This window comes from Enoplosus armatus, chromosome 3 (genome assembly GCF_043641665.1).
Source record: "Enoplosus armatus isolate fEnoArm2 chromosome 3, fEnoArm2.hap1, whole genome shotgun sequence".
In the NCBI taxonomy this organism is placed as follows: domain Eukaryota; kingdom Metazoa; phylum Chordata; class Actinopteri; order Centrarchiformes; family Enoplosidae; genus Enoplosus; species Enoplosus armatus.
The window spans coordinates 26,324,198-26,340,519 of NC_092182.1; the positions used below are offsets into that span (position 1 = coordinate 26,324,198).

General features: G+C 39.3%; 4 protein-coding genes across 4 annotated transcripts; all 4 read right to left on the reverse strand.

The window, feature by feature from the left end:
- Window positions 1-637: 637 nt before the first annotated feature.
- LOC139283330 (odorant receptor 131-2-like) lies at window positions 638-1,700 on the reverse strand. The gene is made up of 2 exons (XM_070903326.1): window positions 1,548-1,700; window positions 638-1,441 (listed from the first exon to the last, which is right to left on the reverse strand). Exons 1-2 carry the CDS (start codon window positions 1,698-1,700, stop codon window positions 638-640), a joined length of 957 nt encoding a protein of 318 aa, XP_070759427.1.
- Window positions 1,701-4,650: 2,950 nt separating this feature from the next.
- Window positions 4,651-5,830, reverse strand: LOC139283331 (odorant receptor 131-2-like). Its single transcript, XM_070903327.1, has 2 exons — window positions 5,659-5,830; window positions 4,651-5,475 (listed from the first exon to the last, which is right to left on the reverse strand). Exons 1-2 carry the CDS (start codon window positions 5,809-5,811, stop codon window positions 4,651-4,653), a joined length of 978 nt encoding a protein of 325 aa, XP_070759428.1. The 5' UTR covers window positions 5,812-5,830.
- Window positions 5,831-10,556: 4,726 nt separating this feature from the next.
- LOC139283333 (odorant receptor 131-2-like) lies at window positions 10,557-12,123 on the reverse strand. The gene is made up of 2 exons (XM_070903330.1): window positions 11,926-12,123; window positions 10,557-11,381 (listed from the first exon to the last, which is right to left on the reverse strand). The coding sequence occupies exons 1-2, from the start codon at window positions 12,121-12,123 to the stop codon at window positions 10,557-10,559; spliced, it is 1,023 nt and encodes a 340-aa protein (XP_070759431.1).
- A 2,568-nt stretch (window positions 12,124-14,691) lies between these two features.
- Window positions 14,692-15,839, reverse strand: LOC139283336 (odorant receptor 131-2-like). Its single transcript, XM_070903333.1, has 2 exons — window positions 15,684-15,839; window positions 14,692-15,453 (listed from the first exon to the last, which is right to left on the reverse strand). Exons 1-2 carry the CDS (start codon window positions 15,837-15,839, stop codon window positions 14,692-14,694), a joined length of 918 nt encoding a protein of 305 aa, XP_070759434.1.
- Window positions 15,840-16,322: the final 483 nt, after the last annotated feature.

Consider the following 16,322-nt stretch of genomic DNA (forward strand, 5'->3'; position numbering starts at 1 on the left):
GAATTTTTTTCTTCCCGACAGCCACACACTGGAGGTGATGGCGATGAGGAAGAGACTGCTAAGGTTTTTTGGCTTTTACCTTTCCTCCTTGACATTATCCTTAAATGACACAAGTACTATCTGTGTTACTGACTGTTTGGCTAGCTAGCTAAGGTTGCTAGGTAACATTAGCTTGTGAATGTTGGAAGCGCCAAGTGTTGAATGTCACTCTATATACAATGAGGGTAAAGAACACTGATCTCAGACCTGCTGTTTTCCTATAGTGCGTTCACGTTTTAACCAACAGATGTCGCTGGTTAGCTCTTTATCTAAGTCGCTGCCACTGTAACTGTAAAACATCTAAAATAATAATAATAATAATAACTTTATTTGTAGTTGCACTTAAAAAAAAATTTTTTTTACAAAGTGCTTAATTTCCATACAATAAAACCCAAAGGCAGCAATATCTAGATAACACCTTCTTTATTTGTTTAAAGAGAATAAACAGGGATAAGACTGTAAAGAGATTATACAAGTGAAATACACATACAGACAAGATCACTGCAGTCACTGAGTCAGTGTTTTTACTCGTATTTAATGTTGTTCATTGAATCTGAATTTGTGTAAGCATAGCAGACAACAACTCAAAAACAGGACTTCATGATGGCCTCTTTAGAGTTCTTTTTGGATGAGTGTTAGAACTAGCACTAGTACAGAACTGATATCTTTTTAGGTACTTCCTGAATGTCTTGTCTCGTATCCCATAAACAGCCGGACTGATGAGTCGAGGCAGAACATTAACAAGTATCGAGATAGTGAAGCGAATGGCCAGTACCCCTTTTGGGAACAAGTATGTCAGACCCTGTTTCATATGATAAAAAACGTAAGTGAGCATACACAGCAGCAGCTGGAAGCTATGGAGGAGGATAGTGGTCCTTGCCTTCTTGCTGTCTTCAGCTGCTGCCTGTGCAGTAAAAAGGATCCTGAAGTACGTATAGAAAAGAGTGAGCCAAACAATGATCAAAAACACTGCGTTGGATATATCCCTCTTCTCTGTGAGATATTGGTTTTTGAAAATATTTTGCCTCAAGCAAAAGACTCTGGAACCAAAGAATGCCAGGGATTCTGTTGTGAAGGTGACAAATAAATCTGGTAGGATTAAAAGTATATTTATCAGCCATATCAGGCCGATCACAACATGTGTTTTCTTGACTGTACAGATCTGGCTGTGGCGGAGAGGGAAGCAAATGGCGATGTAACACTCTACTGCCATCACAGCTAGTGTTAGGGGATTGTTTAGATTTGCAAATATAGCAATTGTTAGCAAAACTATACATAAGGAGACATTAAGAGTGAACACGATGTAACTCAGGACTTGAACGAGGGTAAATATGGTCAGCAGGATGATATCATTGATTACCAGATGGATGTACAGGATGTAGCGAGGGTTCATGTTGAAAACCTGAAGAGAAGGACAGAATTGATTAGGAAATAAGAAGAAAAACAGAAAACAGTGCCATTGATTATATGAGAATATATCACAATATACTGTATCTTGAGATTCAGACCTGATGTTTTTTGAATATGTGTACCAGGGTGCCGTTGACGTAGTTGATGGAGATGCAGAGACCCACAGTAATCACATTCTTGATCACAGCTGTGTTTAAGGTGTCCCGATAGACAGTTGTCGTGAAATTCCGGCCAGTATTTGAAAGGTTCATGAGTCAACTGACAGGGTCCTCCAAGAATATTACTGATCAGCAGGTCGGGTTCTTTTCCACAAAGGAATCACCAACTTGAAAGAAGCACCTCTCATAAACACAAAGCTTTACAATGTTAAATTAAAAACGCTGTTGGATTTGGACTGGCCTTGAACACTAAATGCCAATACAGTTTGAATAAATGTCACTTGCATTGGGTGTTTTGTCAGCAATGCAGAGCTTAAGTTATTTTATGTTGGTATGCTATTCAAAATCAAAAATCCACCGTAAATCAATGACGTGATAACACATAAATTCTGTATTAATGCTTTGTCTTCCGGTTACAGAGCCAAGTATTTTTTATTCTTGTGTCCAAGTGGATTCCACTTATTGCCCTGAATTAAAAAAAAAGCTCCATCTAGTAAATTAAAAATAAAATAAAATACCAGAAAGCCAATCCGGGTACTCATGAATACACTCAAAGTCTGCTTCACTGAAGTTTAAGAACTGCAATAGGCCTTTTTCACAGAGGACATTTTGACATGTCGCAGTTGGGAAAAAGTTGTTCATGCTGGCTCAGTGGTCACACTGACATGACTTACTGGGACACTTGAATAGAGTGAAGCCATCATTAATGCTATCAGTAACACCTTGGCTTTTCCTACTAGGTCAAAGACAACTCAACAAGTTGACTGTGAAGATAAGCCATAAACCTTTTTGTTAATCAGATATAAAATAGAATATTACGAAATACAGATTTATCAAGTTGAGAATTTTGACTTGTCACAGCAGGAAAGCACACGTGTGGCTAACAACATTAATGTTGGCTCTACTGCAATAAGTGTCCCAGTAAGTCATCCAAGTGAGCCACCATGCACAATACCAGCACCCTGGAACGAGTCAGCGAACTGGAATGCATTTCTTAATCACACCTGTCGTTTTCCTGCTATTACATGTAAAAATGTGACTATTCTCTGCACATATGTGGTTACAGTCAAAAAAGCCACTTTACTCTTTGAAATTTAATTCTGAGCACACATAATTTACATTTTGAGAGCAATGAAAAGAGCGAGGTTCTAACCATGTTAATAAGAAACTTTTATAACATCGTTATTTTAATTCTAGAGTCGAGAACATCTAAGAATCTACTGTACGGATCAATATATTGTCTCTTTATACACAGAATAACAGAAAGAATATGTACTCACCTTGGCAATAGTCGTATATGGCAATCATACATACAGTAAGTCAGATGTCTTTGAAATTACTTGATATATAATCGCTGGATACATGTGTCATGGGATCAAGAACAGTCACAGGTTTAATGTGTGTGTGTGTGTGTGTGTGTGTGTGTGTGTGTGTGTGTGTGTGTGTGTGGTTGCATGTGAGACATCAAGTGTGCATTTGGGAAGGCCTGAAACTAATCACACAGATTGTGCAGTATGCCTCATACATTTAATTTCCAAGCTCTATTTTAGATACAATTTCAATAAGAGTACATTACATTACTGTACTTTGATTTGGCTGGTGCTTCTGTACAATCATTTTAATGAGTCAGCACAACAAAACAAACTAAAAAACAAACCAAAAAGCATGGTTTTCTGCTTTGCGTTTCAAACGGAGCACCCTGCATAAATGTAATTCTTTAAACTTACTGTTTATCAGATCACAAATGAGACAAGAAGTTGAAAAAACGATAGATGCTGCCGGAGCAGAGTGTTTCTGGGGACTGGGCCTCACTGATTACTGTACAAAAACACATTCACTGATTTCGGTGAAATCATTTTATGGAGAAAATGTTTTCTGGTTTTCCTTCTGTGTAATCCGGCTGCTCTGCCTAAACTTTCGGTGATTTAAGGAGTTTCCTGATGGACAGACGGCTTTAAAGTAACCGCTAACTGCTGTTAACTGTAGCTGCCGTTAGCTCAGTTAGCTCTGAGCACTGGGCAAGTGTTGGTGTTTACACCGCCAGCACAGGAGCTTTGGACCGCCGGGAGGAGGAGGTTTTTCAGGCCCAGGCTCTGAGAGTCAGATGGTTAGAGTCAGCTAGCTGCACAGCTGAGGGCAGCTACAGTTAGTGATTGCTTTAGCAACAAATAAAGCCATCTGTCCATCAAGAAACTGACCCACTTTCCTTCACTACTGAAAAAGCACTTTCTGTGAGACATACTGAACAACCTCTTTATACATGGTGCCTAATATAGGAGGAGGGCACAATCTAAATGCTTGGTTTTAAAAACTCCAGCAAACTACAATGTTGTGTGTACTAATGTACTTTCACACTGAAAACTATACCATACTTGCCATATATTCTACCATACATTTCTACATAACCTCTTTTCCTCAATGGCGTTCGCAACTGGAAATACTTTAATATTGATCTATCCAGTTTGTTATCTACTACAGCAACATTAATTTTACTGCAGTCGATGGTTTGATGCTCGCTCTCACTGTACACAGCAGATTATATCATCTGTGGCTAATTGATGTTTATTATGGAATGTTGTCAATGAAATTTGCACTTAAGTGTTTTGTTGTGAAGTGTCTCAACAACTATTGGATTGATTCATATAATTTGATAGATATATCCATTGTGGCCAGAGGATAAAACCTGATGACTTAGAGCCCCTGACCTTTCCTTTAGGGCCAGATACGATTGATTTGTGGTTCATAATGAAATGTCTCAACGACCATCTGATGGATTGCTATCCAGTAGGATTAACATGGTCGAGTGGAGGTGGTAAAGAGTTAAAGAATTTCAGACAGCCGACAATTTTTAATGCAATTCATTTGTAAATGGCAATGCTTGTGGTGCTTAATATAGTACGAGGGCATAATCTAAATTCATCAAACTCTAGGTACAATGTTGTGTACTCAATGTGTACTAGTGTACTTTCACACTGAAAAGTCACAACCTATTTGTCCTGAGTGACATTCACAACTGGAAATACTTTGTTCAAGATGAATCGGCCTATCTAGTTTGTTTCACTTCAGTCGATTTGTGTCGATTGATGCTCGCTCTCACTGTACACAGCAGATACTTTTTCAAATGCTGTCTAAATGTCTTGTCTCGTAGCCCGTACACAATAGGACTGACAAACCTGGGAAGGATCTGGACGATGATGTAGCAAACAAAGAGTAAGTCTATATAATGTTTAGGAAACCAGTACAACAGAGCTCTTAATAATATGTGGGCTACATAGGTTAGCATACACAACAGTAGCTGAAAGCCATGGAGCATGATTGTATTCCTGGCCTTTTTTGAATCTCCATCAGCTGATTTAGCTGCTTTAGCTTCTTTAGCAGCAAAGAAGATCTTAAAGTAAGTGTAGAAGAGAGTGAGCCAAATACCAGTTAGGTAAATTATGTAGGAAACATCCCTCTTTTTTAAGTGTATAGGGTGTCGGAACAGGTTATCCCTTTCACAAAAAATTGTGGAATAAAACAACTGCATAGGCTCTGTTGCCAGAATAATGAACACATCTGGCAGGGTTGAGACTGCACTCGTGGCCCAAATCCAACCAATCAGAATATACGTTCTTTTGATCGTACACAACTCAGTGTGTCGAAGTGGTAAACAAATAGCGATGTAGCACTCCACCGCCATGAAAGCTAAATTTAATGGAGTGTTGAGGGTGGTGAAGACAGCAAATATAAGAATGAATAAACAAAGGGCAGCATTAATTTTGTAGAAGATATAACTTAAGACAAACAGGCTGACTGTTGTAGTTAGCTGGATCATATCATTCACCACCAGGTGGATGAAGAGGATGTAACGGGGATTCACATAAAATATCTGAAGGAGAGGAGAAGAAAAGAAAGAAAGAGATGGATTAAAGTAATAAAGAGAGAATAGATGTTTTTCTCCCACTAATAATAATAACTGATAAATTAATAATAATAATCATCCATTAAAGTGACATTATCAGCAATAATGATTATGATAGTAATAACAAAAACAATGATAAAGCATTCTGACCTGGTGCTTTCTGAAGGTGTGAATCAGGGTACCATTGATATAGCTGATGATAAGACCAAGAGCCAGAATAATCACATTTTTGGCCACAGCTGTGCTGAAAGAGTCTCGATAACTCGGACCACTCGACACATTATAGCCATAAGATGAATTCATGCAGGTGATTTTGAGGATCCTGCAAGAATTTAAACTTTGAATGTGTTAAATATTCTCATTTTCTTATTATTCCCACATGTGCAGGAATACCCTGTTCAACAATTAAAGGAATTAAGCACAGAAAATAAAGTTAATCTACAACCAATCAACATCTTTCTTGTTTTATATGAAAAGCATTGCTCCTTAAATGTATCCATCCAAAAACACAACTGGTATTTGCATGGAACTTCCAAAAGCTAATAAACATGCTTTGCTATCAGGAGTGACATATAAAGTTCAGGGTTTATAGATTGTTGCACTTTCCCAACAAGCAACAAATCATTTACATAAAAGCGCAAAGCAAAATCTTATTTGCTTGTTAAAATACACCAGTAAAACAACTGCACTATTACAGTGTGATAGCATCCAAGACTTTCCTACCTCAGATACTACACGTCAGTCTCCACAGTAAGCAGTCATGAAATAAATCTGAAGTCAGTGTGATGGCTTTTATATTGAGCAGGATGATGCCTGCAGAATGTCAGAGATGATGTCATTGTGATATCCAGCTGTGTATGAGTTAGGAGGCATCAGTTGATAATTGTGTCGGAGAGAACAACCTTTCATATAATATCTTTCGTCATCTTGTCACCATTACATCTCTGACTAAATTTAACAACGCATAGGTAGATCTTTGACTGAGTTAGCCATCTCAGACTGTCATACATGTATATTACATTTGTTCTGAAAGAGCACTGTAAAGCACAATGTGCCACTTTATTTTGAGCAACTTTGTCTTTATCTCTTTCATTGAAGCACTGGACCAAATCAGCGAAAGTATTTCGAACTTGTGTGATGACATCTGGTGGCATATTTTAATATAATATATATATTATATTTTAATTCTTCTTACAACTGACACACCCCTTCCCATTTCCCCAAACGGCCTCCTATTTGTCAGGCAGCTCTCATCCACCAAAAAGTGAAGCCATACAGTTTCAGCTTATGTAACAACAAAGAATGATCTATAACATCGAATAGCGAACTGAAATCAAGTAAAACTGCACCCACTAATTTCAGGAAGGCAGCTTGCCATGACATAATTTGTGGGCATGTTCTTAAGACCTTCGCTAACCTTCTAACTCCTGTGGTCAGCAGTATCCTCAACCTCTCCCTGGAGCCGTCCGTGGTCCCCACATGCCTCAAGCCTCAAGGCCACCATTGTCCCGCTACCCAAGAACACTTCACCAGCGTGCCTAAACGATGGCAGTCACATTTACATTTCATCATTTAATTTCAACACAGGTGGCCCCCCAAGGTTGTGTACTTGCCCCCTGCTCTCCTCCCTGTACACGCATTACTGTGTGGTCGACAACTATAGCAGGGTCTTACAAAGAATCTGACAATGTACAATCTTGGAATGCTGTGTTTTCAACAACAACAAAAGACATTCAATTAAATTAAAACATTTTAGCACTCAAAAAATGAAAAAAATTCCTGATTGGCTACTGCTTCTTACAGCCTTGGACAACAACAACAAAATAAATGAAGACAAATAATATCAAAGTTTTTTGCACTCTACAAAAATCCAAAGTGATCACTTTAAGGCCTTGATGCATTCTATATGCTTTTAATTATGTCCTCTCCTTCATGAGGACTGGAGTCAAAAGCGACATGCTACGTGGTGCGCCAGCCGTTCGTTGAGGAGACAAAGCCTATAATGACATGCGGATCACCAGCAGGTGCTTCTTATTATCTAATCACGGTCTGCACGCTGAATTACAGGTCCATCCAGACCAACTGCCCCACAATGGTGAAGACAAAGGCGAAGGTGGTAGACGCGGTGACCCCTCACCTATATCTATTTCTTCCTCTCCTGTCGAACTGGAGCAAACTCCCAACACCCCTTGTGTAGACCTTTGAAGAGGAGAAGACAAATGGTCACCGCAAACTTTCATCTCACCTTCCCTCAGCTCATTCTTCTTCAAACCACCACCCTGCACAACTTCTCCGACACACTCCCCCGAAGCCCCTTCCCCACTGCCTGGACCTCAGGCCTTTGGCTCTCCAAATGCAAACTTGGGCCACAAACTCGTAACTCATTACGATGCAGATTGCGTTGGGGCTTCGAGAAGTCAACAGGAACAACAGAATACACAGGCAGATTACCATCCAACTGTGCCATGACTCTTTGCTGAGTGGGAAGCCACAAATCCTGAATCTTATGCCTACCGGAAAACCGACGATTCCTAACGTACACCAGTTGGCCTGGCTGTAAAGGATTCTCACCCACCGGTGGCCCTGCATACCTTTTACGAGCTTCAGCTGCCTGCTCCAAGTTCTTCCTAGTCTGAGAGTAGGCAAGGCCCAACCTCCTCTGATGCTTCTCAACCCACTCATGCACATTACCCTGTAAATGATCCCTATCCTTCCCCAGCCAGATATCCAGCGGGACCACCGGGGCCCTTCCAAACATAAGAAAGTATGGGGAGTAGCCAGTACTCTGATGTTCGGAGGTGTAATAAGCATACACCAACTCAGGAAGATACTCAACTCACCTCCTCTTCTACTCAGATTGCAGGGTACGCAGCAGATCATGAAGCACTTGATTAAAATGCACACACTGCCTGTTACCTTGTTCGACTCTTTTTCATACCATACAACCCGGCCTCAAAACATTTACCCAGGTGGAAGACAATACAATGTTCCCACGCCTTACAAAAGGCCTAAACAGCCTCAAACATACCCGGCCAATAACTGCTTCGAACCAGCTTAAATGTCCTTTCAATCCCTTGTTGCCCGTGATCCATATGCATACGGATAAGCACCTCGCTGTGCAATACAGCAGGCAACAAAGGTTGTTAATCTGCCCTTCTTTCTGATTACACAGCTCCCGATACAGCACCCCCTCCAACTCAACAGTCCTTCCCCACTGCCTCAAAAGTTCAACAGTCTTGTGACATTCTTGTACCTTCTCTTTGCAACAGGGCTTCATACCCCTCAGCCAGTGTGTTCGGAAAGATGCTATAACTGGATCAACCAGTAATAAACAGATGAAGACTTGCCAAAGCGGTCATGTCAAAAGAGGGAGAGCTGGACATGGACCAGCACTGGTCTCTTGGCATAACACTGTCTGGTGTGGCTTTGAAAGAACATTGCACGTGTCCTGAAAGGTTTGCGCCACAGCCACATCCCCTGACCCCCTCTGGTCTGAATACTGCCAGGAAAGTGCATCTGCTCCTGCATTCTGTCTACCAGGGCAATACACAATCTGGAATTCAAACTACACCACGAATGGGTTTTCCTTCTATCGGACGGCTGTGTCGTGTTCCGGCTGCGTCACGCCGCTGGAGTTGATCATGGTCACTCTCGACTTGTGATTCCACCAAACGCGCAACGCGTTTCAGAAGCATCCCAGAAGCGGCTCTCCACTCTGCTCAGCTAAAAATAAACGCCTGGTCTATTTTTGACAAGCACAGTTTGTAGATCAAGCTACCTAGAGGCATGAGCCTTCCCGAGCATCGTCATGCTCATGCATCCTCGTCATCGTCGTTGATGTCAACTAACATATTTGGCTGCTCGTAGTGAAATGTCTTTCCTATTCCTTTGAAGGACAAAGCGCTAAGTCCTATCTTAAAATGTGCCCGAAAAGAAGATACATTTATTTTGTATGAAATGTGGAAATTGTGGTACTGAGAATTTGAAAAGTTTCACTAACAAACATTTTCAAGTTTCAATGAAGATTATAGAAGAAGGTATACAACAACAATATTAAGAATATAATCATTAAGAGTGTGTCTTACTTTCAACCTTTAGGCATGTTTCAGAAGTCTATTATAAATATAACAATGTAAAGCCTATTTGATGTCCTTTGAAAATATTTACTCTCGTAATCAATGCTTCTATGCAGCAAATCCAAACTGAAGACATTGTAAAGGCCAGATTATGAACAGCATGTTCAGCTGAAATGAGGTCTTATAAATGTACTAATTGGAAACGAGATGAAAAATAAAACCACTTAATTTTGATTAAACAATACATGTGTTTAATTCAAACATAAATTCAATGAATATGCACAACGAAAACAGATATATGTGTTAGAAATTTCAATATTATTTTCTTACAACAATTTCATTGACATTAAAACGTAGTGGCCAGGATTTAATCATAATGGGAGACCTACCAGTTATAAATAAACAAATGAAGCAGATACTGTCTGATTCCACCGGTTGAAATGACAAACATCTCCGCCAGTAGATTATATCATCTGTGGCTAATTGATGTTTATTATGGAATGTTGTCAATGAAATTTGCACTTAAGTGTTTTGTTGTGAAGTGTCTCAACAACTATTGGATTGATTCATATAATTTGATAGATATATCCATTGTGGCCAGAGGATAAAACCTAATGACTTAGAGCCCCTGACCTTTCCTTTAGGGCCAGATACGATTGATTTGTGGTTCATAATGAAATGTCTCAACGACCATCTGATGGATTGCTATCCAGTAGGATTAACATGGTCGAGTGGAGGTGGTAAAGAGTTAAAGAACTTTCAGACAGCCGACAATTTTTAATGCAATTCATTTGTAAACGGCAATGCTTGTGGTGCTTAATATAGTACGAGGGCATAATCTAAATTCATCAAACTCCAGGTACAATGTTGTGTACTCAATGTGTACTAGTGTACTTTCACACTGAAAAGTCACAACCTATTTGTCCTGAGTGACATTCACAACTGGAAATACTTTGTTCAAGATGAATCGGCCTATCTAGTTTGTTTCACTTCAGTCGATTTGTGTCGATTGATGCTCGCTCTCACTGTACACAGCAGATACTTTTTCAAATGCTGTCTAAATGTCTTGTCTCGTAGCCCGTACACAATAGGACTGACAAACCTGGGAAGGATCTGGATGATGATGTAGCAAACAAAGAGTAAGTCTATATAATGGTTAGGAAACCAGTACAACAGAGCTCTTAATAATATGTGGGCTACATAGGTTAGCATACACAACAGTAGCTGAAAGCCATGGAGCATGATTGTATTCCTGGCCTTTTTTGAATCTCCATCAGCTGATTTAGCTGCTTTAGCTTCTTTAGCAGCAAAGAAGATCTTAAAGTAAGTGTAGAAGAGAGTGAGCCAAATACCAGTTAGGTAAATTATGTAGGAAACATCCCTCTTTTTTAAGTTTATAGGGTGTCGGAACAGGTTATCCCTTTCACAAAAAATTGTGGAATAAAACAACTGCATAGGCTCTGTTGCCAGAATAATGAACACATCTGGCAGGGTTGAGACTGCACTCGTGGCCCAAATCCAACCAATCAGAATATACGTTCTTTTGATCGTACACAACTCAGTGTGTCGAAGTGGTAAACAAATAGCGATGTAGCACTCCACCGCCATGAAAGCTAAATTTAATGGAGTGTTGAGGGTGGTGAAGACAGCAAATATAAGAATGAAGCAACAAAGGGCAGCATTAATTTTGTAGAAGACATAACTTAAGACAAACAGGCTGACTGTTGTAGTTAGCTGGATCATATCATTCACCACCAGGTGGATGAAGAGGATGTAACGGGGATTCACATAAAATATCTGAAGGAGAGGAGAAGAAAAGAAAGAAATCAGTCAGTTAAAACAACTTTCTTTATTACTTCAGTCCATCCATTTTTGTCTGCCACTTGATTGATTGATTTGTTTGAGTGTCCTGCACCATATTGTCTGCATTGACAAACAGGATGGCCACATGACAAATCATAATATACAGTTCCACTAATTCAAAAAGGACATTCCAAAACATTCAATTTCCATGACAGAAATGTCCTATTATGTTTTAGTTGCCATGCATTGTCTTTAAATCTTGGTTAGACACAACTAAACAACCAGAACAAATCAGGATTCTTCAACTAAAATCTTTCATACAGGAGACTCCTCACGTCACTGTACATGAGGCAGTGGGACACAAAATGAAATTGATGCTGAATAACATAAGATCACAAAAAACAAACTGCTTTTCTGAAATAACTTAATATCTGCCTTTCTCAATGGTCAGCTGTGAGGTCTGCTAATCTTCTTCTACTAATGATGAACAATAATGATTATGATAGTAATAACAAAAACAATAATAAAGCATTCTGACCAGGTGCTTTCTGAAGGTGTGAATCAGGGTACCATTGATATAGTTGATGATAAGACCAAGAGCCAGAATAATCACATTTTTGGCCACAGCTGTGCTGAAAGAGTCTCGATAACTCGGACCACTCGACACATTATAGCCATAAGATGAATTCATGGAGGTGATTTGAGGATCCTGCAAAACTCTGTTACAGAGGAACATTTAAAAATGTTATACATAGGTGGAAAGATTTTATTGTCCCCAAAGGGGATATTTGTTTCCACACATTTCACCAAGTTAATAACATAGTTTACCAGGAGTCACATGTAAAGTTCAGGGTTTCGATTTTTTTAGGAAAAAAATCATTTCCATTTAGGAAAATGGTTTCCCAATGAGACTGTCGTAACTGGTGTGTTTAGGAATTACTTCATGTTCAGACTTTCAGTCTTTTACCATCTAGTTGTTGTATTGCATTAGAAATATGCTCAATTTAGGAGTAAAAAAAGGTCATTGTTGCAGAAGAAGTGCTGTGCTTGAGAATTATATGCACATACAATTCTAAAGGATTGTAATACTGGAAACAACATTATGATAAAATACTTCACTATTACAGTGTGATAACATACCTTCCTACCTCAGATAGTACACATCAGTCTCCACATTCAACAGTCATGAAATTAATCTGAAATCAGTTTGATGACTTTTATACTGAGCAGGATGATGCATGAGTCCTGCAGAATGTCAGAGATGATGTCATTGTGATATCCAGCTGTGTATGAGTTAGAAGGCATCAGTGTCTTTAGGTAATTGGACCACTTGCATCACTGTTTGTGCAAACATTAGTATTTGCCTTCCCCCTCCTTGTATAAAGTGGACCAAAATAGGTAACCAAGGAAAATACAACTGTATTTCAGATGATATGGACAATATGGCCACAAAAAAAACAACAACAAAAACAATCTGTTCTTCCAAGCTTGGGGAGGATTTGTGATTTCAATAGATCTTGCACATATTAAAACATAAAACAATTGTTTCTAAGGTCTACTCATGTTAAAAAGTTTTTTTAAGAGCAACAAAAGAACTGCATCACCTGCAAGGCTGACATACAGTAATTATGCATATTTAGAAAAATACTGGCTGTCCCATACAGCTATGGACTGTCACTACCAGATGCTTTAAGTTAATACAGCTAATCCACTGAAATAATCAGTTTGAGCATACAGAAATCGAAAGTCTGCACACTAATCTGGACCCAATGTGTTCACCCCTACATCTGCCTGACATCTGATATCTACGACGACATTTAAGGACCATTGCAGGTTAAAACATTTATTTTCCAAGATTAAAATGGTAAATTTACAAGCAAAAAACTTGATTTCTTTTTTGTCAAGGAACCACATCGCTTCACTTTTGTCTACTACTATATGACAAAAGCCTCAACTGGTGTGTTCCCATGGAAACCGCTCTCATGCGGGTCCAGCAAAATATGACAGCTACAGTAGCTTGGAAATTAGTGAAATGGGGCACTGAATTTGATGAATCTACTGTTTATCAGACCACGAATGAGACAATAATTAGCTCGCTAGAGTACTATTATCTAACTGTATGTTCAGTGGGTGTCTGGCAGTGCCGGCTGGTGACTCAGAAAATTGGGGAGGACAGGAGGAAAACCAACCCAGTGTGACGAACTGTATAGTATATAACATAGAACTTACCACATATTACATATTATTGCAGCACACTTCTGAAGTTAGAATGATATTCTCTTTGCCTGCCTCCCCCACTTGACCCCTCTAATTTGCCAACCTCCAGAACGGGAACAGTAGTACGTTACAACAGTAACACCTACATGAGAATGCTGTTCATTGATTTCAGTTCAGCGTTTAATCGCCACCTTAATGTGGTGGAGGGGTTTGTGTGTCCCTATGACCCTGGGAGCTGTGTTGTCGGGCGCAATAGCTCCTGGTCGGGTCACCCAAGGCAAATTAGTCCCAGGGATAGGCATTGGGGTCGGTTGCAATGCAAGCCGGGCGGCAAGCAAAACGTATAACTTATAAACTTACTAAATGGAAAACAAATGAAAAATAAAACCACTTCATTCTGATTAAACAAAACATATTTGTTTAATTCAAACATAAATTCAATGAACAATTTCAAAGAAAACAGTGGCCAGGATTTGGGAAATTAATTCAAACCTCAGTGGGAGACCTACTGGTTATAAATAAATAAAACAAATAATGTCTGATTGTCCTAAATTTAAGTCTAGAAATTACAGTGAGTTAGCTCTAAGATGGACACAGCATAGGCCGTGGCATATACTAAAAATATGGCAAAAATAATGTTTGCAATCAAGACAATTCTCACAGGAAATTCAAAACATGATATTATGCTGCAGCTCTGATGACTGCATTAGGATTATCAGTAATATCAGATGGGGACCATAACAACTGATCTAACATGTTCTCATTTATAATTGTCTCATGAGGCCGGTGTGCAGCCACAGCAACTGACACTTAATACCTGTGTAGTGATGAACCATTGTGTTTTAATCTTAGTGCTCTGTATGCAATTCTAGAGTTAGAGTTGATAATCTGCAAACTGTCTCCTTGTTTGTGTGAGGCAACCACATTTCAAAATTTTAAGGGACTCTAAAACTGCTGTATTCTGAGCCTGGCCTTATAAGTGATCAGTAAGTGTTAGTAATTTTTTTATTTGTCATGTACATTTGTTTCAGACAGGAGTCTGACCTTCACTTACCAACAGCACAAGGAGAAACACAGAGCCACTTCATCATTTATCACCGTTTACTGTACACAGATACCTTTTTAAGTACTTCCTGAAAGTCTTGTCTCGTAACCCATAGACGATAGGACTAACGGACCGAGGGAGGATTTGGTTTATGATAAAGATAGCAAACTTTATGGATGCAACACCCCCTGGGAATAAATAGGTCAGCACTTGAAATAACATCGGTTGCACATAGATCATCATACACAACATCACCATAAAGCCATGTAGGATGATAGTGTTTCTTGCCTTTTTAGCATTAGCAGCTTTGGCCACGAACAAAATTCTGAAGTAAGTGTAGAACAGAGTGAGCCAAACCACTACCAGAAATAATATGTGGGATGCATCCCTCTTCTTCTGGCTGTAGGTGCTCCTAAACACAGCATCTCTGAAGCAGAGCACTCTTGAATTCATAAACTCCAGAGGTTCAGTGGCCAAAAGGATGAAGACGTCCGGTAGGACAGAGAGTGAACTCACTGTCCAGATTATGACAATTACAATATATGTTCTTTTCTCTGTACATATGCAGTTATAGCGGAGGGGAATACAGACAGCAATGTAGCACTCTACTGCCATAAAAGCTATGTTCAGAGGGGTGTTTTGTGTGGTGAAGATGGCCGGCAAGATGAGGAGACAACAGAGGGAGACATAGATGGTGTTGAAGGCGTAGGAGAAGATGAAGAGAGAAATGCTGGTTGTCAGCTGGATCATGTCGTTCAACACCAGGTGGATGAAAAGGATAAAGCGAGGGTTCAACTTGAAAATCTGTATTGAACAGCAGAATCAGGGGTTGGATTTCAGTGTATTACACTTTTCTACCTGCATACACATAGTTCAAAAGTATGTTATAACACCGACCCCAATATTTCAAATATAAAGTAGGTGACAGGAGCTAGAAAACAACTATTTAAGAGAAGAGCAGATTTAAAAGAAAAAGATGTACACAAATATTTCTTTCTTTACTTGCTCTTTTGTAGAAATACTCTTTTACACACATGATGTTTGTTGAATGTGTGGACCATTGTGGCATTGATGTAGTTGATGGTGATGCCGAGGACAATAACGGTCACGTTCTTGCCAACAGCCACAACTAACGTGTCCCGGTAATTCATATCCATCGTTACATTGCTGTCCCCAGGCGTGAAATTCATGTCAGCAACTGATGAAGTTGTTTCGAAAGCAAAAGACATAAAATGTATGACAAAATACTGCAACTGTAGTTTAAAAACAAACATTCTCACAACTTTGCATACAACGTTTTTTTTTAGTAGTCAAGTGAAGCAAATAAATCAGTACTGACCTCAGATAGTGGATTCTGATGTGGAGATGAATCTGCTGTAATATGATTGTGCTATTGCTCGAGAACATTCTTTATGCAGCAGGTTGAGTATGTGTGCACACTCCGGGCCTGAAACCACACCCACACAGCGTATTTGTGTGATGTAGCACGTGTGTATTTTTTGTAATTCACTGTTTTGAATCACCTCGAAACACTTTCACCATTACGTTATTTCCATCCCTCTCCTTTCCCTCCCTTCTTTGTCTACAAGTGTGATTTTAAAAACCCTGAAATGAAACAAAGCGTCTTTGGTAAAAGAAAAAGTTCTAAAGTTCAGCTGAAGTTACTATAAGCT

What these genes read in the sequence shown, in the direction of transcription:
- LOC139283330 (XM_070903326.1), bottom strand. Translation starts at nt 1,700, where the DNA reads ATGAACCTTTCAAATACTGGCCGGAATTTCACGACAACTGTCTATCGG. An exon ending in ACATATTCAAAAAACATCAG is followed by an intron (nt 1,442 to 1,547) that starts GTCTGAATCTCA and finishes CCTTCTCTTCAG; the next exon opens with GTTTTCAACATGAACCCTCG.
- LOC139283331 (XM_070903327.1), bottom strand. Translation starts at nt 5,811, where the DNA reads ATGAATTCATCTTATGGCTATAATGTGTCGAGTGGTCCGAGTTATCGA. An exon ending in ACACCTTCAGAAAGCACCAG is followed by an intron (nt 5,476 to 5,658) that starts GTCAGAATGCTT and finishes CCTCTCCTTCAG; the next exon opens with ATATTTTATGTGAATCCCCG.
- LOC139283333 (XM_070903330.1), bottom strand. Translation starts at nt 12,123, where the DNA reads ATGTTCCTCTGTAACAGAGTTTTGCAGGATCCTCAAATCACCTCCATG. An exon ending in ACACCTTCAGAAAGCACCTG is followed by an intron (nt 11,382 to 11,925) that starts GTCAGAATGCTT and finishes CCTCTCCTTCAG; the next exon opens with ATATTTTATGTGAATCCCCG.
- LOC139283336 (XM_070903333.1), bottom strand. Translation starts at nt 15,839, where the DNA reads ATGAATTTCACGCCTGGGGACAGCAATGTAACGATGGATATGAATTAC. An exon ending in ACACATTCAACAAACATCAT is followed by an intron (nt 15,454 to 15,683) that starts GTGTGTAAAAGA and finishes TGTTCAATACAG; the next exon opens with ATTTTCAAGTTGAACCCTCG.